Source organism: Ziziphus jujuba, chromosome 2, assembly GCF_031755915.1.
Source record: "Ziziphus jujuba cultivar Dongzao chromosome 2, ASM3175591v1".
NCBI lineage: Eukaryota > Viridiplantae > Streptophyta > Magnoliopsida > Rosales > Rhamnaceae > Ziziphus > Ziziphus jujuba.
Window position 1 is genome coordinate 880958 of NC_083380.1, and position 23572 is coordinate 904529.

General features: G+C 35.4%; 4 protein-coding genes across 9 annotated transcripts; 2 read left to right on the forward strand and 2 right to left on the reverse strand.

Annotated features, from left to right (window-relative positions):
* Positions 1–721: 721 nt before the first annotated feature.
* Positions 722–7824, forward strand: LOC107417569 (lupeol synthase). The gene is made up of 17 exons (XM_048473415.2): positions 722–916; positions 1498–1711; positions 3750–3935; positions 4043–4132; positions 4267–4464; positions 4672–4756; positions 4847–5013; positions 5088–5276; positions 5384–5497; positions 5606–5725; positions 5828–5950; positions 6050–6148; positions 6263–6366; positions 6461–6604; positions 6728–6905; positions 7061–7141; positions 7259–7824. The coding sequence occupies exons 2-17, from the start codon at positions 1517–1519 to the stop codon at positions 7451–7453; spliced, it is 2268 nt and encodes a 755-aa protein (XP_048329372.2). The 5' UTR covers positions 722–916; positions 1498–1516; the 3' UTR covers positions 7454–7824.
* Positions 7825–11007: 3183 nt separating this feature from the next.
* On the reverse strand, positions 11008–12711 carry LOC107417636 (prefoldin subunit 1). Its single transcript, XM_016026252.4, has 6 exons — positions 12557–12711; positions 12397–12450; positions 11743–11848; positions 11514–11520; positions 11305–11389; positions 11008–11218 (listed from the first exon to the last, which is right to left on the reverse strand). Exons 1-6 carry the CDS (start codon positions 12578–12580, stop codon positions 11105–11107), a joined length of 390 nt encoding a protein of 129 aa, XP_015881738.1. The 5' UTR covers positions 12581–12711; the 3' UTR covers positions 11008–11104.
* Positions 12712–13530: 819 nt separating this feature from the next.
* Positions 13531–17862, forward strand: LOC107417674 (probable serine/threonine-protein kinase PBL17). 2 transcript variants are annotated; one of them, XM_016026307.4, is made up of 7 exons: positions 13531–13871; positions 13960–14003; positions 14585–14883; positions 15557–15692; positions 16060–16196; positions 16772–16895; positions 16994–17862. In XM_016026307.4, exons 1-7 carry the CDS (start codon positions 13834–13836, stop codon positions 17578–17580), a joined length of 1365 nt encoding a protein of 454 aa, XP_015881793.2. In that variant the 5' UTR covers positions 13531–13833; the 3' UTR covers positions 17581–17862. The 2 variants fall into 2 exon arrangements, with proteins under 2 accessions (XP_015881793.2, XP_015881792.2); XM_016026306.4 differs by having other exon boundaries at positions 13532–13871; positions 14582–14883.
* Positions 17863–18231: 369 nt separating this feature from the next.
* LOC107417624 (TORTIFOLIA1-like protein 2) lies at positions 18232–23388 on the reverse strand. 5 transcript variants are annotated; one of them, XM_016026242.4, is made up of 8 exons: positions 22897–23239; positions 21710–22500; positions 21339–21533; positions 21146–21248; positions 19985–20646; positions 18860–19564; positions 18573–18741; positions 18232–18456 (listed from the first exon to the last, which is right to left on the reverse strand). In XM_016026242.4, exons 2-8 carry the CDS (start codon positions 22358–22360, stop codon positions 18443–18445), a joined length of 2499 nt encoding a protein of 832 aa, XP_015881728.3. In that variant the 5' UTR covers positions 22361–22500; positions 22897–23239; the 3' UTR covers positions 18232–18442. The 5 variants fall into 5 exon arrangements, with proteins under 5 accessions (XP_015881728.3, XP_015881726.3, XP_015881727.3 ...); XM_016026240.4 differs by lacking the exon at positions 22897–23239 and adding an exon at positions 23246–23388 and having other exon boundaries at positions 18232–18741; XM_016026241.4 differs by having other exon boundaries at positions 18232–18741; positions 22985–23239.
* Between the last annotated feature and the right edge of the window lie 184 nt (positions 23389–23572).

The window sequence follows — 23572 nt, forward strand, 5'->3', positions numbered from 1 at the left end:
TTAATTTCCTTTTTTACCAAACACTTCTATTCCCTCTTTTGTTGTTAGTTCACTTTTCATCTAACAAGTCAAAAATTAAATATACACAAAAACTTAATTTAATATACACAAAAACTTAATTTGGTTAAGAAAACTGGTAATGAATGATTGAATAGTGTCACTGTTAACCTTCCTTATCAAAGGACACATGTGCATGTGAAGTGATTTTCAATCAAGTCCATTGATATAATTTAATTTTATTTAGAAAAAAGAAAAAGAAAAAGAATTAAAATGCTTGTCTACCATACGTTAATAAAGAATCTACTTGATTGGGAAATGAAACAAGCGTAAGAAGCTTTAGCGGAAAAGATAAAGAGATGAATTTATTGTTGAGATATATACATCAAAATTAGTGGTCATATTTCGGCCAAACGTACATGTATATATATTAGTGGTCATATAATATATATTTATTTGTATTGATAGAGTAATATAAACTATTTATATATGTATACCTATAATCGGAATTGTGATCAAATTATCGCCAAAATATATAATATATTCACTAACACGTCCATTCTGTTTCAACCAACTCTAAAGGAATTTGTATTTATCTGGAGACAAATTTTATTCAAAATTAATTTCTCTAATCTTAATTACGTCATAAATTGGACCTCCTATCTGGCTCGTTGTCTCTTCGTCTGAGACTCTGTCCAAAGCCAATTAGCCCATTGGCCTCTATAAAATGAAGACGAGTCTCTACTGCTCTCCTATGTAGTTGCAAATCCTCTTCAAGTAAAAATCACTAATTGATCAATTTTTTTCTGTGTTGATACCGCCACTTATCTTTCTTCACAAACATCACACCCCCAACACCAAAAGGATTTCCATTCCTGTATCTCTCTCTCTGCTCTATCAAGATATTCTTCTTCAAAAGGTATGCATGATTTACAACTATCTCCATCATATTTCTTAATTATATTTATATCTGAATTAGTTTTCAAGGATCTCTTTATATATATATGTCTTGCTCATCATTTGTTTTTCACCAAGCAATATATATATATATATATATATATGTACTAACGCTAAACTTAGTTCTGGCTTTGGTATATTCCTCTTTCTTGCGTTTGTTAGTGAGCTTTTGTACATATTAATATCTCTCTTTTTCCTGTATGTTTAAGCTTTATTTATTAATTCTTTTGGTAAAACATAAACACAGCAAATGGAAATTCTTTCTTGAAGATGCAATACCAAAACCTTTGACTTGTTGCCTGCCAATCCATTTCTGTAACTCTGTATTTCTTTTAAGGATAGAAAACTTTCATATGCCCCAACAGATTAAATATATATTTATATTTCTTCAAAGTTCAATCATCGATTCATTCATAGCACATGCTGAGCAAGGATTAAAAACTTTTTTGTGTGTGTATAATATATATATATATATATATATATATAATTCGGCCTTGGGTTGTATGATAGTATTCATGATAGCTAGGATTGTAAATTACGCAGGTGAACAGAGTCAGAGAGAATGTGGAAGCTGAAGATAGCAGAAGGAGGGCCATGGCTGACCTCCGTTAACAATTTCGTGGGCCGGCAGCACTGGGAATTCGATCCCGACGCCGGTACACCGGAAGAACGTGCCGAAGTCGAAAGGGTCCGCCAGGAGTTTAAGAAGAACCGCCATCGCAACAAACAGAGTGCTGATCTTTTGATGAGGATGCAGGTACTATTATTTTATCTCTCAATTTCTACTTTCTACTGCTTACTCATCATCAATTTCTTACTTCATTTTTTTTTTTCATTTTCAGTTTAATAGAATATGCTAATTTGTATAACCCCAATAATTCTTTTTAAATATTTGAAATTTGGCAATCAACTTTTTGAAGAAGAAAAAAAAAAAAAAAAAAAAAAAGTAAAACAACCATTTTCTAGCACTATTATATATATATATATATATATATATATCATTTTTATACATAAAATGTTCTCATAACATTAATATTGCGTTCTCATCACAATCAGTTTTGCCTAAAAACTTTTAATTGTTATATTTTTAGAATAATAAATTAAATATTTGAATAAATATTAATTTAATGTAGATAAAAATTAGAACACAAAAGAAAATTGAAAAGAGTAGAAATATAAACTTAACCACTAGTAATTAATAATTATGCATAAAATTAACAAATATTATATATTGATAAGATCTATATTAATAACTGTATATTAATAATCATATAGAAATTATTAAAAAATATACCTTTAATAGTTATTTTGCACATTGAACATCCTAATAATACGGGATATGTATTATAATTATTGAATTTTTAACTAATTTTATATGGAATTATGATAATATTTATAAAATATAATATTATTGTAACAATTATTTTATATAACTTAATTAATGAATAATTTTATTGAATAATTTTTATTAATAATAATATTTATAATTATTAATGTTTACTATAAACTAAATAATTAGTAAAAATATAATATTTATTTAATATTTTTAGAGTTAATTTGATAATTAATTAATTAAATAAATTAATGTTAAAATTTTTTTCAAAAATTTATTTTTTAATATAAATTTATGTCTTTTTCTAATAAATTTTTATTTACAACCTTGAAATTTCCGTTCACATCTTATTAAAGATTGCATGCATAATTTAAAAAGGGGCCACAATTTGGGTGTGCTTTGCCTCCTCCGTTTTTAAAACCAACCCCCCCACCACCCCCCCCCCCCCCCCCCCCCACAAAAAAAAAAAAAAAAAAAAAAGAGAAAAAGAAAAAGAAAAAAAAGACGACACAATTGAACAATTCAACCTTCGACTTTTCATTTTTGGGATTTTGAAAGTTGAAAATTCAATGGTGAAGGCGTAAGATGCTAAATTTGGAATAAGAAGGGAAATGGGCTTTTTCTTTCTTACCTAACCTTGTTTCCACTTTTTCTTTTCTTCATACGATAAGAAATACGGGATATGTATAAGACCAAAAAAAAAAACAGAAAAAAAACCCAAAAAAAAAAGAGAGAAAAAAAAAAAAGAAGAGTTTGATATGAATTGATTTTGAGCTGTAGGAAGAGTTAGAGAAAAGCATACCGACACCCCCCATTATTATTAGTCAATTGTGATAATTCAGAAAAGACGTATGTTTATCTAAATAAAATGACTGAAAATGATGGGTAATATTATAATGGCAGTTGGTGGTGGATGGGAGATAAATTATTGTGCAAAGTTAAAAGAATTTGGAAAGATAAGATTTATACAAAATAATAATAATAATAATAATAATAAAAAGTTCAAGTCGAAGAATTTTGGCAAGTGGGTTTTTAACAATATTAGAAGATTAGCAATCATTAGTAGCCATACCGGATTTGATAATCAAATTCAACTCTTTTCCATACAATAATGGGTTGATGTTGGTGTACTTTCTCATACATGTTCCAAGTTCCAACCGGTCTTGGTTTTGACCAAGATCACCTATCTCTTGTCCTGTAATCGAGCCAGCACTTAAGATTGAATTGCAAGAGAAAGAGGAAGTGTGTGAAATTAAATTGAAATCATACACGGTCAATCAAGATTTTGGTCTTGAGTGGGTGCAGGGAATGTTTGCTAGGCCGCCGTGTGTTGTTAATTCCACGTGTGGCTTTGCTATTTGGAAACAGTCAAAGTTGGAGTCGGAGTCTTTGACGTATGAGCATTTGTGCTTTTCTTGTTGCTGACTTCATGGTTATTTTTGATGTGGAAACAATTTAACAGCTTACAAAAGAAAATCCATGCGGCCCAATTCCTCCACCAGTGAAAGTGAACGAAACAGAGGAGTTGACAGAGGAAGCAGTGACAACCACTGTGAGAAGGGCTCTCAGCTTCTATTCCACCATTCAGGCACATGATGGCCATTGGCCTGCTGAATCTGCTGGCCCTTTGTTTTTCCTTCAACCTCTGGTATTGCTTTTCTTGCTCCACAACATAATCATTTTTCTAAATTAATTGGACTAAATTTATTATTGTTATTATTATTATTCATGTATATAATATATTGTAATATGCAGGTCTTGGCATTGTATGTCACGGGATCAATGAATGCTGTTCTAGGACCAGAACACCAGAAGGAAATAATCCGTTATCTATATAATCATCAGGTATAAATATATAGATAGATATATGCCGGCATATATATATATATATATATATACATGTTGAGGAAATCTCAATATCGGGAAGTTGGCTTAACATTTTTTTTTTTTTTTTTTTCCTTTTGTCTATTATATTGCAGAATGAAGATGGAGGTTGGGGATTCCACATCGAGGGTCACAGCACAATGTTTGGCACAGCTCTAAGCTACATTTGCTTGAGGTTACTTGGAGAGGATCCAGATGGTGGTGAGGACATGGCTATGACTAAAGCCCGGAATTGGATTCTTGACCGTGGCGGTCTCATTGGAATTCCATCCTGGGGAAAGTTTTGGGTTACGGTATGACACTGATTAACATCACAACATTATTAACATTAAGCTATACAGACTAAGACTATTCATACTAGTTGAATTTCAACGAGTAGAAAATTGACCATCGACAATTAGAATCGGTCTTTTGATGTCCATGGTCTAGCCATCGATCTTATTCTCAGTTATAATGTAATGAACCTAACAGCAATCTTGTTACCAACTGTGTATGCACAGGTGCTTGGTGTGTATGAGTGGGCAGGCTGCAACCCACTGCCCCCTGAGTTCTGGCTTCTACCCAACATTTCTCCAGTTCATCCAGGTTTGTTTGCAAGGACAAAGCGTTCTTCCTGATCCTTTGCTGATCAAACATGCTTCAGACTACTTAAAATGCTTTGCTAATGAAATGCAGGCAAAATGTTGTGCTACTGTCGCTTGGTTTACATGCCTATGTCTTACTTATATGGAAAGAGATTCGTTGGTCCCATCACTGACTTGATTCTTTCCTTGAGACAAGAGCTCTACACTGGGCCTTATGATCAAATAAACTGGAACAAAGGCCGAAATACTGTTGCCAAGGTTAGTTGGATTATAAAGTTTTTTCCTTGTGAAATCTTTGGATGCAAGAAGCTCATCCGCACTTTGTATTTCAGGAGGATCTCTACTATCCTCATCCTCTGGTGCAAGATATGGCTTGGGGATTCCTTCACAATGTTGCGGAGCCAATTCTGCAACGTTGGCCTTTTTCTTTGCTGAGAGAGAAGGCACTAGAGAAAGCAATCGAACATGTACATTATGAGGATGTAAACAGCAGATACCTCTGCATTGGATGTGTAGAGAAGGTAATTAGCATTAGTACTGCAAGAAATTAAAATCAGAAGTAGTCTCTCTTTTTTGTTTTTGTCATACCACCAATGAACTTAATCAAACTCTTTTACTTGAATTGCAGGTGTTATGTTTGATTGCTTGCTGGGTTGAAGATCCAAATTCAGAAGCATACAAGCTTCATCTTGCCAGAATTCCGGATTACTATTGGCTTGCTGAAGATGGCTTGAAATTTCAGGTCAGAAAGTCGTTTCCGTGTAAAACATTTTAGAAATATTCAAAATTTTCTGCACATTCTTTTTTCTTTTTAAAAGGTACTGAATCTTGCTGTCTTTACGTACTGCAGAGTTTTGGGTGTCAGATGTGGGATGCTGCTTTTGCAATTCAAGCGATTATTGCCTGTAATCTTAATGAAGAGTATGCAACAATGCTCCGAAAAGCACATGACTTTGCCAAGGCTTCACAGGTTTTGATCTCACTATCATTTATAAATAAATCCCTTTGTAGCCGTAGGTGCTACGCTTTTTAACAAACTGCTTACTGAACCAAATGGCTACGCATCTTAAAGGTTCGAGACAATCCTGCTGGAAACTTCACTAAAATGTACAGACACATTTCTAAAGGTGCATGGACATTCTCGATGCAAGATCACGGTTGGCAAGTCTCTGATTGCACTGCTGAAGGACTAAAGGTAATATATACATTTACACAGAATAACATTTCATTTACCTTGCATGGTTTTGTCCTTTCTTTTTAAATCAAGTTTGACCCTTCATTTCTTCTTTGACAGGCAACATTGTTGTTCTCACAAATATCACCAGATTTAGTTGGAGAGAAAATGGAAACTGAACGCTTCTATGATGCTGTAAACGTCATTCTTTCCCTTCAGGTAACAACGCCCCCCATGCAATGTATTCCTTCAATTCTGTTTCTTTCCTCTCTTTGATTATCTTGACAAACAAAGTATGCTTACAACATTTGTATCCTTAAATTTGGAATGCAGAGTCCCAATGGTGGTTTCCCTGCATGGGAGCCCCAACGAGCATTCCGCTGGTTGGAGAAATTCAATCCCACAGAGTTCTTCGAAGACACCCTTATTGAGACAGAGTAAGATTTCCATCACCGTGAGGTTTGTTTTCCACAGTTTAGTAATGGGCCATATTGGCATCCCAAAACCAACACCTGGGGTTTCATTTTCCAGGTACGTAGAGTGCACTTCGTCTGCGATTCAAGGTCTGGCACTCTTTAGGAAATTATATCCCAAGCACAGAAGAAGGGAAATAGACAGCTGCATAGCAAGAGCATTGGGTTACCTTGAAGACACACAGAATCCTGATGGTTCATGGTAATTAATAATGATTTTTACACATCCTCAATCTGCTTAACTCTTATACTAATAATTTCAGGTAGTTAAGTTGGACATTTATGTACGTTTAGCATACTGAGACAAGATTATGGTCCATAACAGGTATGGTTGCTGGGGAATTTGCTATACATATGGTACATGGTTTGCCGTAGAGGGTTTAGCAGCCTGTGGGAAGACCTACAAAAACTGCCCCACCCTGCGTAAAGCTTGTGAGTTTTTATTGTCAAAGCAAGTTCCTGATGGTGGATGGGGAGAGAGTTACCTTTCCAGCCAAAATAAGGTATATACATATGAAGAAATCAACTTCACAGCATTAGTTCAGGAACCCAAAAAAAAAAAAAAAAAAAAAAAAGGAAGAAAAAAGAAAGGCTTAATTTCATTTGAAAACATGTGAATTTATATACTGACAGATGATGGTTTTTCCTGTGATAACAGGTATACACAAATCTAGAAGGTGATCGTTCAAATGTGGTTCACACTGCATGGGCAGTATTATCTCTTATTAAAGCTGGGCAGGTCAGTATAAAACAATCCTTGATAGTTTAATATTATACAGACTTTGAGTAGTGAATAAAATTTAATTAGAAGAAGCTGATGATTTTTGGTTTGGTTTGGGGTTGTGATGAATTTCAGGCTGACATAGATCCAACTCCTATACATAGAGGAATAAAGGTATTGATCAATGACCAAATGGAAGATGGTGACTTCCCTCAGCAGGAAATCACTGGAGTCTTCATGAGGAACTGCACATTAAACTACTCTTCATATAGAAATATCTTTCCGATTTGGGCCCTTGGAGAGTACCGCCGCCGCGTCTTGTTTGCATAATTAAAGCGTTATAAACACAAGGAGCAGGCAATACACACTGGCACTCCAAATTTCCAAGTTTTCTTCAAAATGGCTTGTTCAGAAAGATGGTCATATATATATATATATATATATATATATATATATATGTACACATACATAATGTTGTAGATACAACAATGCCACTATGGAATTAGTATAAGCACCTACTCGTTGCAGTACGTGCTCTAAAGTTCAAAAGGTGAACAATATATATACATAACTACTCATCGTGCATGCCTTATATTGATTTCCTCTGTAATATAGTGATGTCTTTATTTTTAAAAGCTTGCTGTATACGCACCTTCCTAATTAAGTGATATTTTCAATGAGAAATACGTTACTTTCATTCACTAGGAGATGTTTGAGATGTTTATTTAGGAATTAAAAGATTTTTAAAAATTTACATATTTAAATTTTATAACTGAAAATTAATTATATGGCTGTAGGTTACAAATGTGAGAATGTATATATAAGGCCACACATTCTAGTATTTTAATATACACAAAAAATTCTAGCTTTACAAACAGTTCTCTACTCTCAAATTTTTTTAGTTTTGTTTTTTTTAGTCTTTGGACAACGTGTATTGTGATTTGATGTATTATTCAAACTGTGATCGGGTTCAAAGTGGATTTGGCTGTGAGTTTTGGAGTCCAGGACAAGCAAACTCTTACGAGGTATGGATCACATATACCCTTGGAAGATTCACAGATGTGAGAGTCGACGTAAGGCTGCAACTGTGAGAATTGGATTGTTCTCTAAAACTCTTATGAAAAATCAAGAGATGAGCACATAGCCAATAATTGTGCTAAGCCGTTAAACCAAATCCTATATATCTATGCTATGTGTGAGATAGTAACAAGTTTGGACAAAACGACCAAGTTCAAGATATAGATCACTCAGGTTCTTCAAATTGAGACTATCATCATTAAATGAAAGTTCATGCCTGGAAAGCACCTATATATCTATTGCATATTATAAAGTTGTCCAAAATTGTATGCATATATACTTTAATTTTAAAATTCTTTTTGTGAGGATTGTAGAAATTAAAAGATTTTCAAAATTAAAATCAAAATTTTATAACTCAAAATTTATGATTATATTAATTGCTCGGTTTTGATTTGTTTTAATTGTGTCATAATAACATATGATTGTAGGTAACAAATGCAAGAGCCCATAGCCACACATTCTAGCATTCTAATGCACACGAAAAATTCTAGCTTTACAAACAATTCTATGCCCTCAAATCTTTTTAGTTTAGTTTTTTTTTTTTTTTTTAATTTTTTTTTTTAAATCTTTGGACAGCGTAGTATTATGATTTGATATATTATTCAACTTTGGTAGTGTTCATGGTGGATTTGACTGTAAACTTTAAGATCGTATCTTGGAGCCTTTGTGGACCACTTTTCATATAATAATATTTTTTTATTACGAATATATTATATTCCTATTTTGTATATTTATCATCTTAAGTTATCAAATAATTTTTACTAAAGATATTGAGTACAAATCTATATTTATATAAAGTGCACAACAGTTTATGCATTTTTACCTCATCTATTTTTTTTTATAGTTTTGTTTAGCAAGTAACGTATGGTTTTATACCGAGAGAATATTAAATCTATGAGCAAAAGAGTAAATGACAATACAGCTATAACTTGAAAAAGGATATACTTTGAATTAGTTCAATATATTAAATAACCAACCTCCCATCCAAAACTAGTGTAATAGATAATGAAAACTGAATGGGTACAAATGCATATACCTTATTTTTCCATGTCCACAGAGCAGCTTATACATCTTCCACGGAGCTCAAGGTTCGAGACAAGTAGGGGCATGGACTTGATGATGTGTTAATTTGAGCAGGTCTAAGTGAGAAGAGAAACATCGAATAAAAGAAGAATTTAAGTCTACAGAGGAGAAAAGCGAACTGGGAAACCCTCCGCTGGAACAGGTTCCATATCAAGCAGCAAGAATGGGCTCCCATTTGAACATTGTAACCACATAATGAAGAAAAACAAGAATTGTAACTCTAGCATATTCCTTTTCTGGGTACATTAGTGGTCCTGCCCCAAAAGGCACAAATGTGCAAGTAGAGATGTTCATTTCTTCAAATCTTAATGGATTAAACTTCGGTGGGTCTGGGAAGAATTCCGGATTGTTTAGTGTGGATCCCGGTTCCAGAATACCTGATACACAAATCTTAGTCGGATGGGCAAACCAAAATTTTCTTAATATGTTATACCTTCCACCCCTAGGAAATGACATAATCTTTCATAGTTGATATCTGCAAAGTTCCAAGTATGCCTTATTTTTTGTATCTCATCCCACTTCTCTTGGCATCATTAGCCTCCTGATCTCTGCTTGCTCTGTCAGCAAAGAAAAACGCATAAGAAGAAAAGAAACAGAAGCCAAACTGAGGTGGCTGCTATAGATCTGAATTGGCATGAATGAAGAAAACAAGAACTAAATTTACATCAGAAGGGTCTGTAAAGTTAATTGATCATTGAAAGTGGAAGTAGACCTCGTAAAACTTGAGTTCTTAGGTGATAGCAGATCACTGGTGGTGTCATGGCCTCAAATCAAAAATACCAAAATCTTATCAGCAATCTCTACTTCACTCATGAACCCATCTTCTCCTGCTGATTCAGCAATCATCTGCGATAGCACATCCTGCGTTGGGGAAACTGAATAAGATGCTAAGTTTTCCTTCCTCTGCCCTACCATAAAAAACAGCTCTTTCCTCAGAGCCTCAGCTGCTTTATATGCTTGGTGAAATGGAGCTTCGGGATATCCAAGTGCACCGAGAGTAGGCCTTGTTCAGATGATGAAAGTGTTGCAAAAGCTTGAGCAACTTATCGGCCCGATTAACTAATGCTCGAAAACAAATGTTAGGCCTCAGCAAATGTGTACATTTTGCAAGAGGGTATAGACCTACCCAACACCTGTACGAACCAGAATGCCCTACAAGTGAAGGGATGTGTTAAGCTTTTGGGATTGGATTAGAGGTAGTTTGGCAGTTTTTACGTACATAAACGCACCAGGTACCAGTGAAAGCAACATGACCCATACAGCCCGATACAACTCCATCCCAAGAGCGAAAAACGGTGACAGAATGCATTTACATATTTTTGTCTTTGTGATGAATAATAAAGTAACAATCACGCCAATAGGCACTAATTGTTCCACCGTCATAATCTGTACGAGCCTGCTATGTTTGAAACAACTGATCTTCATCCATCATAGCTGGCTTGCCTGGCTTTCTCTCTCTCTATCAATTTCCCGACTTCGACAACTTCAACGCATTTTAAACTGTTTTCCTTTTTCTCGTTTATTAACCTACTGTTCAAAAAACTAAAGGAATGGATTTCTTAGCAAGGTTTAGTATGCAGTTGGGATTTTTTTTTTTTTTTTTTTTGGTTTCTCCTATGGAACCAATGATTGAGGTGAGGTTCGTTTTACACTTTTCCTTCATTGAGAGTTGCTTCCATTTATAAAACATAAAAGAAAAGAAAATCTCCATACCAAAAACAGGCTAAGAAAAACAGATGACATTACAAAATATTCAAAACCAATAAGCCAGTACAAAGTTACATTTCCGTTTGTTCAAAGGGCTAACAAACAACAAAATTTTTACATAACACTCATGGTCATGATCTGACGAGCTAGGCCTGGATCTTGACTCAATAACTCTCTCAAGTTGTTCTCTACTTCTGCCATTTGTTTCTCTAGATATTCCTTTGAAGTCTGCCAAAGCCACATAAAATAAATTATAGCTACCATAAACTCACACATGAAACAAACATAAAAGGAAGTCTTTGAAATTTCTATACCTGTAATGAGGCAATTGCAGTTTCACTATCCTTCAGCTTTTGCTCTTGTTCATTCATTAGATCTGACTTAGGCTCTAAAACAAACCTGCCCACCAAAAAACACACAGGGAGACACAGAGAAAACAAGATAATCAGAATATGTCATCCGCAGCTCGTACGTAATACAAATGTGAGTTATTGAATGTTCATATGGGTTATCAAGAACTCACGTTCTCCCTGCAAAGAAATGTGAAACAAGAAAAGGAAATTAAATCAGTGGTTGATAGCAGCAACAGCAAAAAGCATAAAACAAACAGAAATGAAAGCTATTCCCCATTATAAAGTCATGGCAGTCCATTCTCTCAAATCAAAGAGGTGGAACATGCTAAAGCAAGAGTCACATGAACATTATATATGAAAACCCATAACATGATGATAATAGTTTTCATATAATATTACCAATAGATTTATAGGTATTTGTATCATCAGACAATTGGCGCAGCTCCTCCAAGGTTAAGAAAGCACGCTTCTTTTCACCTTCTTTGTTTCGCATCTGATTCTGAACCTGAAACCCAGGACTTGGAAATTCTAAGCGTTCAATATAGGACTAAAAGTAGCCAAGACAAGTTGACAAACTAAAAAGAAAGCAGGAGAAAGGGCAATGTGTATGATTGAGTAAAGAATAAAGTACCAAATGCAAAATCAAGTTTATCATGCAAAAGGCAGAGGGATGGGATTGAAACTTCAAGCAAAACTTCATTATGTTTACAGATTCGTACTCACGCTATGATTGACATGGAAACAGCTAACTTAATTAGCATCTACAAGTACAATCAAAGATCAAAGTTTTAAATTGTTATATGATAATTACATCCGAAAATCGGAAGATCCCGTTTTGTTAATCAATTGCTTCTCAAACAACCATGCACTTATTAAAAAAATAAATAAATAAATAACTTTTAGATAAAAGCAAAATCTTTGGTAGTGGACAAGCCGAATTAATTCAGAAATTTAAATAGACGAGAAATTGAGGAACCCAAAAAGGCAAAAAACCAAAAAAAAAAAAGAAAAAAGAGAGAGACAGAAATCAAGTGGAAGGGACAAGAGTCTGACCTGCTTGAGTTTGCCGGTGATCTCTATCATCCGACCTTGAATCTCAAAAAATGCCTACAACAAATTAAATTTTTCACACATTTCTTTTCTTTGGGACCTTGAGGAAAATAATAATAAATGAAGAAAAAGAAATAGAGAGGAAGAGAAAAGGGGGTTTCACCGTTCTGACGGTTTCGTCGGCCATTCTTAATCCAAGACCGCAAGAGAGAGTAAAGCTTTAGGGCTTGCCTGTTCTGACGGTTTACCATACTAAATCCCTGTCCCTGTCCGCCCCGAGCCAAACGGTTCGGATCAATCCATCAAACTAATCAAGCCAAACATAGTCAATGCAATTTTCCTTTTAAAATAAAACCAAAATATATATATATATATATATATATATATATTGCTTTTCTTATTTTTCAGTTGATTATACAAATTAACAAAATGAGCCCAAATTGAAATAAATAAATCAAAATTCCGTAAGACTTTTTTATTTTTTTATTTTTTTGCCTTATATGTTAAACTTGATATAGAAATAAAATGAAAGTATGCATTTATGAATCTTGAATTAATGCATAAATATTAATATAATTGATGATTGAAGCCTGGTGAGAAGTGGAGTTTGTGTTATGAGTTTTTTTTTTTTTTTTTCGCTGAAAGAGTTAGTGTTATGAGTTATGACCAATGACTATGACCATGCATATTCCTTTGGGTTTCCATTTCAACATATACAATAGAAATTGGAAGATAAAGTGAAAACTAATTGTAAATATATGATAATATTCCCAAATAAAACAAATAATTATAAACATCAGCTTATTTTCATCCAATTTGGATTGCATATCAAGCCTTATCAATATGTTCATTAAAATAATAATTTGGCAACAACAAATTAGGACTATTGATTGTTTGATCGGGATTTTTAAAAATGTGGATAAAATATTTAAAAACCAGCAATGATTTTGATGGCACAAAAAAAAAAAAAAAAAAAAACAATTGTATAGAAGATAGTGAAAATGAAGCAATCAATCCTAAGTTTGATTTCAAAATGATGGTTTATTCTTTTTTTTTTTTTTTTTTTTTTTGAATTTACATTTTGTTATTATAATAATTATTATTATTTTCCAAAACAAAAAGCCAAAAATTCCTTTAAGAGCGACCAAAAGGCCCAGCGGCCAAGAGAGATTGGGTGGCACTTGGCTTGGCGCTTTCTTCGCCTCCCCCACCACCACCACCACCACTACCAATTTCCACTTCTCTCTCTAAACAAACCTCCAAAAAACTCTCTCTTTCTTTCCCATCTCTGCTCTGCCTTCCAGAAACCACCGGTGCTCCGGCGACCCAGATCGGAAAGCACAGAATCCAGGGGATTCCCGGCCACTCATCTCGATCCAATTCCAATCCCACATTCCCACAACTTAATTGGTTTGTTGTTTGGTTGGTTCTTATCTGAAGATGCACCACCCACAAGACAATGATGAGTGGTCCACAAGGTAGTGAATGATAATAATGCGAGGATGAAATGTAAATCTTTGGTTTTGCGTTGGGTTTTTGATTCAGATTCATGGGGATTTGTTTCAGTATTGAAGACCAACATCAACACCAGCCTATCAAGAAGATTTCAGGTATACTCATATATGTCATAATATGTGGAAAAAAAAAAACATTCCTTTTCATTTACTTTTTTACTTTCTAATTTGATTTTCTCTTGTTGGTTTTAAATATAACTAATAAAGCTTTTGGGTTTTTATTGCTTGTTTTCTATGATTTGAATTCTCGTTTTCTTTGCCTCTGGCACAATTCCTAACCAACAAGCATTTATGGAAGTTTGTCAATGAAAGTAAATGTGGTATAGTGCTGGCACATTTAATTTCCCTCTTCAAAGTTTCTACTTTTTATGGTAAAACAAACCGTCTTTTTTTTCTTTTTTTCTTTTTTTTTTTTCCCCCTTATGTAAAATTGAACGTTTAATCTTTTGTACCTTTTGTTATTTGTGACAACATGATCTGTTGGATAGCAAATTCTGATATATGATGTCGATTTTACCATGAAATTGTAAAGCCCATTAATGAAGTCTTGCCTTATTAAAGAAAATAGAACCCAGTTGTGTTCCATTTCCATGCCAGGAGAGAATGGTTAAGCAGTAATAGTTGTGGTCTTTCACTTGACAGTATTTATTTCTTGTTAAAATAATGATATCCAGTAGGACTCTCATCTACTACATCACATAAACCGGATGTTAGCACAACCAGCACTCTATCTGCTCCCAGGAATGTCAAAGATTTACGCGAAAGTCCTGGATATACCAATGTTTCCATCTTTACATACGAGGAGATGAGAATTGCCACCAAGCGTTTCCGGCCAGATTTAATTCTTGGTGAGGGTGGGTTTGGTGTTGTATATAAAGGAGTTATTGATGAAAGCGTCAAGCCTGGTTGTAAGGCCACTCAAGTTGCTATTAAGGAACTCAATCGGGAAGGGTTCCAAGGTGACAGAGAATGGCTGGTATTTTACTTGTCTTGCTCTTTTTTGCCTTTAAGGAAAAATATATTTCTATATTGAAAAGATGTAGAGAATTTCTATTGGTTAGTATAAATGGTGTGTAAATCCTGATTTTGTAATAGAATATGCAATAGACAGTATGAAATCCTGATCATTGAATTTATTGTACACACACACACATATCACATGCATATTGTTGCGCTCTGTTAGTTTCTTATACACGCTACCTTGGGAACTAGGCCTGTGTACACAGATGTCTGTTTTAATGAGTTAGTTTCTTTTGGGGACATCAGTTTTCACAATACATACATGTGCATGCACATGCAAAGTTTCTACTGGTCTATCTTGATTGATGGCTCATAAATTAGGACAAATTGAAAGAAGGAAACCAAGGGATTAGTTGATTTAAAACCTTAGGTTGGTATGGATTTTGTTACAGGCGGAATGTGATTAGCCTTCATAATTAATAGTAGATGAATATATTTGATCTTTATTTGGAACACTAGTAGGCCACATATCAGGGAACACATTGATTTAACAAGTAAAGAAGAATGAATGACCTTTTTTTGTTATAAAAAAAAAAAAAAAAAATGAAAAACAAAAATGGTTCTTCTTCAATTGATGTTCCGTCTAATGAGGGGATTTGATTTTCCTTTTTTCTTTTTGTGTTTTGCAGGCAGAAGTTAACTATTTAGGGCAGTTTAGTCACTCTAATCTTGTAAAACTTATTGGATACTGCTGTGAAGATGACCACAGGCTATTGGTCTATGAGTTCATGGCCAGTGGCAGCCTAGAAAAACATCTTTTTCGCAGTAAGTTTCTGATGAAATGAGTATCCATGTGCTGTTAGCAAATCAGAACTTGATGCCGATTTATGCTGTTTAGTGTTTGCAGTTTAATCTATAAGCTATTCTGGTTGTATAAGTTTGGTCTCCTACCCAAATTTTGTCTCCCTTGCTTCGCATGCTGCATTTAGTCTCTTGTTTTTGACATTTTTTTTTTCTTAACTTTTTTGAGTCATTTCACCTGGGTTGTTGTGCCAGGTGTAGTTGGAAATTTGTAACATGCCTACATAGTTTATATGGAGCCATCAGAGTTTTGCAGTTTGGGACAGTGGTAGAATAGGATTAGAGGTCACGCCCTTTTTTGTGTTTTCATCCTCTTTGTTTTGAATGGCAGGAGTGGGCTGCACACTGACGTGGTCAAGAAGAATGAAGATTGCTTTAGATGCTGCAAAAGGGCTTGCTTTTCTTCATGGTGCTGAAAGGCCTATCATATACCGCGACTTCAAGACATCTAACATCCTATTGGATGCGGTTGGTTTTCTTTCTTTTCCTTTATAGATCCTTGTTATACAAGGTAAACATCTTATCTTAGGCGGCATTAGGAAACAGAAAACTTGACGTACTGAAAGTCCTTCCATTAAAATTACTTTAGGTTAACTTTACGAGGAGCAATAGAGTGCAACCCAAGTTCGTAAGATACGCTGGAAGAACTTCAAAACATAAGTTGCATTGCTGACAAATGTTGATGCAGAATCTAGAAGGGGAAAGGGAAAAGGATAAGCCAAAGGGCATAATATGCTCATAATTAAATATTTAATAATAATAGTCCAATTCTTAAGTTTATGACAAAATAACTAATCTGTAGCTGAAACCAAATCCTAATAATATCCCAATTCAACATGAAAATTCTAATCACTTAAAATCCTAACCGTGCCTGGTATAAAATCATAATTAGCTTGTCTGCATCAATTTTGTTTTTTAATAAATTTTTTTGGTTGTGTTTTGTAAACTAAAATACAGTTTTCTTTTATTGAATTTATATATACAAAATTCTTTTGGAATGGTAGCTCGATTCCTTGTGCTGAAAATTAGTGGAAAACCTACAGGATTTTAATGCCAAGCTTTCAGACTTCGGCCTTGCAAAGGAAGGGCCCATGGGGGACCAAACCCATGTTTCAACTCGAGTGATGGGAACATATGGATATGCTGCTCCCGAGTATGTAATGACTGGTGAGTTGTTTGATAATGATGAAAGTGGATTATATAAATGAAGAACTCATTATCCTCCCAAGCTTTTGGAATCTAACATTAATTATTAATCCAAACAGGGCATCTAACAGCTCGAAGCGATGTTTATGGATTTGGAGTTGTGCTACTGGAGATGCTTATTGGAAGGAGAGCAATGGATAAGAGCAGACCCAGCCGAGAACACAACCTTGTGGAGTGGGCTCGCCCACTCTTGAATCATAATAAGAAGCTTCTGCGAATTTTAGACCCCAGATTGGAGGGCCAGTATTCCGTTAAAACTGCTATGAAGGTGGCTCAGCTGGCATATCAGTGCCTCAGTCAAAACCCAAAAGGCAGGCCCCTTATGTGCCAGGTGGTGGAAATTCTGGAGACTTTCCAGGAGAAAGAGGAAAACCAGGAAGAAGCAATGTTTCAGAGTGGAGGCAGCTGTATAACTCTTTATGAGGCTCCCAAGGAAACCCCAGAGGCAGACAAGAGAAACCAGAGAACAAGCAGCGATGGCAGAAGGGCAGAGGAGAAAGACATGCAGAGAGTGGACGAGCAGGATAGGGGGAAAGCAGGAAATGGAAGCGGTAAAAGCGAATCTCCAAACAACTTGGAATTTTATACTTGTATTCCAGAACCTAATTCAGAAGACGATAAGAAATCAGCTTCCACAAGAAGTTGAAACTTTTGTACCAAATTAAATCATAGGGGGATAGGAAGTTGAGAGAGAGAACAGAGAGAGAGAAAGAAAGACTGTAATCCTCGGCTATCCATCCAGTGGATGTTTTTTGAGATATGTATTTTGCTTGGTCCCCTTGGTGAAATTTGAGATATTTAGAAGCAAAATTCATACGTTTTGCCAATTATAAGGTGTACGAAAACATTTCTTTCCTTGAGAAAGCCATGTGCTATGTATGTGAGTCAAGCCTAAAAAACGAAAAAAGGCATTTTCCTTCAACCAAAACGGTATTTGCATTGTTTGTCAACTAATTTCTATAATCTATGAAGAAGCACTACACTCCCCTCACCACCTTCCTCCAAAGCTCATCCAGATACAAGGACATCTCCCTCTCTCTCTCTCTCTCTCTCTCTCTCTCTCTCTGTGGGTGACTTAAATGTAATGAGATTGCTTGAAAGAAAGACGACCTAACTTGGCACTAAAATTTCTCTTTTCGGGTGACTTAAATGTCATGAGAGCTTGAAAGAAAGACTACAAAACTTGGCACTAAATTTTAGTCAAATATAGCACCGCAGCGTACAAAGTATTAAGACATTCCAATGAATATATTTTTATCTGAAGGCCGACTTAAATGTCATGAGAGCTTGAAAGAAAGACGACCAAACTTGGCACTAAAATTTAGTCAAATATAGCAACGCAGCATACAAAGTATTAAGACATTCCAATGAATATATTTTTTTCTGAAGGCTGAACATGAAACAAGTCAGAATGAAAACACAAACACTGCTGCTACAAAATACATCTTTTATTACTTGGCCAGCTCCAAGTACGGATACCATCATCTTCTAATCTGCCTTGGTTTTCATCACGCACATCTTCCTACAAACGTTGTCAAACTCATATTGTTCTTTACATTGAAAATTTTCAATTTGCAGTCTCACTAGATTTAACTAGACGATATCAATGAGTAGAGAGTGAAAGTGGATTATCCTTACCACCCCATACATTATGCAACTTCACTGCTATTTGAGTAACACATCTTCTCTCCACTGGATTACACAACTCCATGTTCATAGCCTCCTCAATCCCACTTAACAAATTTTGCCTTGCTTTTGCTGAAACAACTGGGTAGTTTGCACCATGACTATTGCTCAATTCAACCACCTATAAATGATGATGATACCAAAATTTCACTATTTGTTAAATACAATAACAAGACATGATGAATAATGGCAACAACAACATGTGTATGCTGATATGAATTAAGATTAACACAACTTGCCTGCTGCAACCAAGGGAGTATGGAATTGACAAATCTTTGTTCTACAAGATATGATATTAAAGCACTGAGAAGGTCATTGACAGTTTTGGATGACAAATATTCTAGCACAGGACCAGTTCTGTCAAGGAGTTCCACAAGAGCAATCTCATCACCTGAACACAGAGCTTCCATATATGCAGAGTCCAGGTCCCCTTCACATAGAAAACCCTTCAAACGTTTCCACAGGCCATTCTTACTTTCTAAACCACTTTGTCTGGCATTAGTACTTGAAGCTGAGCCAAAGAGAGGATCACTCCTTATCTGACTATAGCCCATCTTCTGTGTTCCCAGTCTAGAACTTTTAGGGATGGGTCCCATAGGATTCCTAGCCGTCTTTGCCTTAGTACTAGTCCACATATCTTTATCCCGTTTGGTAGAATTGTTTGCTATGCTCCTGTCAAATGTATTTTCCTCCCAAATATCAGTCCTTTTCGCAGACAACAATGAAGGCTGTCTACTGCGAATATCTACCGATGGTCTAGGAGTGCATGTAGAGATTCTGGGAGAATGCAGACTCTGGTTTTGCTTTATGAATTTGGAGGTTGCTACACTGGAATATTCCTCCCTCTGTAACAGGTCCTGAGTTACTCTATCTACCACATTTTCCAAACCTGCCACCCTTGATTGCATCATAGACAAGCTATCCATAATTCCAGTCGTAAACACCTGAGAATAAGTTGTATACAAATAGCAGATTAGGCAACCAGTATTTTACAATGCAAGAGGAGAATAAACATAAGATGTAAGTTAAGGATAGTCTTCAAATAAAGGATAGAAATACAGAAACTCCACATCAATTAATTTGTTCACGGCATTCCAAAATGTTGGAATGAAAGCAGAGCTAGTTTTATCAATTAATATTAAGCTTATATTAAGAAAATCTGGTTGATCTGTCAGTCAGGTGCTTCAGGTTTTTTATGACAAGGGAATTATGCTTAGAAGAACAGTTTATATGTGTTGTTTACTGGATATATTATCTAGGAGTTTGAAACATTGGTGAAGTGATGACTTTGGATATATTCTCTAAGAGTTTGAGACATTGGTGAAGTGAAGAATCTAAGTGTATACCCAGCAAGTTGAATGTACCTGTAAAAGATCCATTAAGTTTGACTGTTTGTTTTCAATCAGCAAAAGTTGTTTTCGAATGCAAACCATTTCATTGGCAATCTGTGAACAACATCCATGTGAAGTTTGGGAAACAGACTCTGTCACAGTTGAATCAAGACTCCTTCGATCCCGCATCTTTCTAAGGTACATTTGTTCCCCGCTACCAATCTCTTCAGGTAAAAACTGCTGATCTCCTTCCATTGGCTTTGACAAAACACCCTCCTTCAGACCATCATGTGAAACTGTCACAAACTTTGTCTCATAGTTATCAGTTACAAGATTGGAAACAGAAGAACACTCTTGTTTGTCGTCCATATGCACATATTCATATCCAATATCCTGCAGGCTTGCAATATCAGTACTCACTCTTTCTAAAGTCTTTGTAATAGAACTACCCTCAGATTCTTCATTGTTAAATTCTGCCAAAGAAACATTATGTGTTTTTGGAACAGCAATTTCTACATTCCAATCATCTTCTTTTGAGAGTTGAGGATTTTCTGCATAATTCTGACATGCTTTTCTGGTAGACAAAGGAATTCTGCCCTTTGTTGAGTTATTACCTACTTTCTTCAGTGTTACATCCTTCCGTCCAGATTCTGTGGCACTGGTAAGATCACCATAGTCACCTCCACAGAAATTTTCTGTACATAAATGAATAAAAAACATATAAGGTTTGATCTTTTACCCCTATAGCCTCATAACATCAACTGCTAGCATATATCTAAAATCTTGCTCCCTCAAACAAATTAGCTGAAGAAATAAGATACCGCATGAACTATGAAACAGACAAATGTATAACATCAGAAAAGCAACTTCCAATCTCTAACTACTCTGCAAGAGGCAATACTAAAATTTGGGCTTACCATCTGCATTAATCAAGTGAATATCCAAATCTATGGGAGTAAAAAAGATTTCCAGAACACAAAAAGGAAAGAAGGTAATTGATTAGCCATAGCAGGCTTTCTATATACTGTGATGCAAGCAATAAAAGGAAGGGAGAAAGCAAAAATGAACCCAGCTTAAGATGGACAAATTATAACAAATACAAGAAACAGCATCTTAAATCAGCATCCAATAACACTCACTCACTATGGCAACCTGAGAGGCATATAAAAATACAACGGACCACCAAATCCAAACCTTTTATGGAAGATCCAGCTTCTGAGGGTTCAGGAGTATCAGGCCCAGGAAGAGTTCTCCAGCACCGTAGGGCCTGGAGTACAGTGTCCCTAACCGGTTTGACCTGGAAGAAGTACAAGAAGCACGTAATAATATTATTATATTAAGTTTGATTACTAATCTTCTCCAAACTGGATCTTTTATCTAGACTAACCTTGTCAAAACGACACGATTCAAGGGAACGAATACAGGAAGGCTTAAAAGATCCCAAAAATGATCCACCACTTGATGCTATTTCTCCTAATGCTACAGAAGCAGCTTTGCGTGTTGACCAGTCACTGTTTTTGAGAGATTCTTGAATGCTAGCCATTGCAGCAGAGAGTACATTTCGTGTTGGGGCTCCCCCTGCCTGAAATAAAGATTCAATTTGAAGCAACCGCAGAAAAGAAAAGGAAAAAGAAAAGTTAAAAATTACACCAAGGCTAAAAATTATAACTACACATCAAAATGGAATGGAACATATATAATATATGAAGTAACAAAATAGGCTATTCAACGCTGATAAGCTAAAGTCTAAGAACTGGCCTGTATGATACTTCTATTCAACTCAATAACTGCTGGTTTTGCCATAAAGTGCGGGTTCTTCAGCAACTTTGTAGTTCTAATTAACATCCGCTGCAGAATTGAAACTGGAGGATCCCGAGTATTGTCAATTACCCTCGCCAGGCATAATGCCGAACCAGATTGCACCTGCTTATTTTGTTCACCTAGAGCTTCAAAAAGTGGCCTTACTAGCCCAACAAACACCCCATCATCCTCACCCCCACCATTGCTCAATCTTGAAGCCAAAGCCCCTACTGTTTCAACACAAGCATCTCTCACAACAGAATCCGGGTCCTTGAGGCGCTTGACAATGCTTGCAATCATTTTACCAAGATGTGGCCCCATAAGCCCCTCATGGTATCGTACTAGGGAACCCATCAATCTAATGCATTCCTTTCGGACAGCGCTTTTCTGTTCTGAGTCAGTATCCAATATACAGGATAGAAATGGAGCAATTCCATCTGGGGATAAACATTCAGCTGTCTTCTCAAGCTCATCCACCCCAACCTGGTAAGTATCCCTATCTGCGAGCTTGTTCAGCGCAATAACAACTTTATGTTTAAGCTCAAAAACCACTTGTTGTGCATTTATTCTAACCGGTCCTCTACTTTTTACATGTGCATTGGCCTTCATCTTGATATTTAGCTGAAAGACTCACGCCCTTCAAGGCTCAGATTTCTGATGAGCTAAAAGAGCAACAATGGTTGACCTACTAGCAATATGGCTGCCATTCCAAATAGTGGTTTTTTTGTTCTTCAACAGGCATTCAAATCCTACAAATTCAAAGAAAGTTGGAATTAAATGGATTTGCATTCAAAGGGCACCAAAGAATGTCCATGACCTTGTAAAGGAAAAAGCCTCTATGCTCACTAAGCAGCAGGGTAAAAAACCAAACTTTTAGACCCAAGATGCAACATTCAATATCTGAGGAAGGCTAAAAACAAAACAACGAGTGAAAGACAAGAACACACAGAATAAGACAGACATTTCAAGCATAAATTTTGGACCAAAGGAAAGAAAAAACTTCCAAGTCTTGCCACCTTTATTCATTTATTTTCTCAACTTTATGAAATAGTTTTCTCTATATTAAAAATAAAATTTTTCGGACTTGAACCACAAAATGAATTGAATGGAACGCTATTACTAAAGCAAAGCAAATAAGCACTCACACCGAATCTCGGTTATGCTCCTGAGAAATATAGTGAACAGTAAAAAGGAAGATTTTGGCATTACTAAATTCAAACATAGAGTATAGACCTCCATTTCTCCCATTTTCTTTTCTTGCCCGGGGCTTTCTTGGCAGCCAAACATGCACAAATATTTGAATAAAAATATATATATATATATATTTATATGTTTTTTTATATATAAAAGGGCAAAAAGAGGGAAGTTACAGCGAAGAAGGGGAAAGAAATCAAAGAAATGCTTTGAATTCAAATTTAATAATAAAATAATAGGAAAGAACAAATCTCGGAGGAGAGAGATTGTGTTGTGCGACGGAGTTCGAGAAAATCTGACCCCTTCAGCCTTCAACTTAAAAACCAACACCATTTTTTGGCACTTGTAGACTCGACACAGAAAGACAGTCAGTCAGACAGACAGACAGCTTTTTCCTTTTTTTTTTTTTTTTTTTTTTGGGGGTTGGTTTTTGTTGTTTTTAAATTTTAAATAAATAATAATAAATATATATTATTTTATTTAAATTCAATTTTATGGCTCCTCCTCAGTTCTGAGCCCTGCCTTCAAATTTGGCGCTTCCCGCTGGAGTTTCGAATTTAGCAGGCAATGAATGGGTAGTAGCTGGGAGCGTTGGTTTTTGTCAGTAGACGGCTTCACTCTTTCCAC

Coding starts and splice junctions, on each gene's coding strand:
- LOC107417674 (XM_016026306.4), top strand. CDS start 13,834: ATGCACCACCCACAAGACAATGATGAGTGGTCCACAAG. Junction 15,693..16,059: donor AGAAAAACATCTTTTTCGCA/GTAAGTTTCTGA, acceptor TTTGAATGGCAG/GAGTGGGCTGCACACTGACG. Junction 16,197..16,771: donor CTAACATCCTATTGGATGCG/GTTGGTTTTCTT, acceptor GAAAACCTACAG/GATTTTAATGCCAAGCTTTC.
- LOC107417636 (XM_016026252.4), bottom strand. CDS start 12,580: ATGGCCGACGAAACCGTCAGAACG. Junction 12,451..12,556: donor CCGACGAAACCGTCAGAACG/GTGAAACCCCCT, acceptor AATTTGTTGTAG/GCATTTTTTGAGATTCAAGG. Junction 11,219..11,304: donor CTGCAATTGCCTCATTACAG/GTATAGAAATTT, acceptor TGGCTTTGGCAG/ACTTCAAAGGAATATCTAGA.
- LOC107417624 (XM_016026240.4), bottom strand. CDS start 22,360: ATGAAGGCCAATGCACATGTAAAAAGTAGAGGACCGGTTAGAATAAAT. Junction 20,647..21,145: donor AGCTGGATCTTCCATAAAAG/GTTTGGATTTGG, acceptor ATTTATGTACAG/AAAATTTCTGTGGAGGTGAC. Junction 18,742..18,859: donor TACTCCCTTGGTTGCAGCAG/GCAAGTTGTGTT, acceptor CATCATTTATAG/GTGGTTGAATTGAGCAATAG.
- LOC107417569 (XM_048473415.2), top strand. CDS start 1,517: ATGTGGAAGCTGAAGATAGCAGAAGGAGGGCCATGGCTGACCTCCGTT. Junction 5,951..6,049: donor GCACTGCTGAAGGACTAAAG/GTAATATATACA, acceptor CTTCTTTGACAG/GCAACATTGTTGTTCTCACA. Junction 7,142..7,258: donor CTCTTATTAAAGCTGGGCAG/GTCAGTATAAAA, acceptor GATGAATTTCAG/GCTGACATAGATCCAACTCC.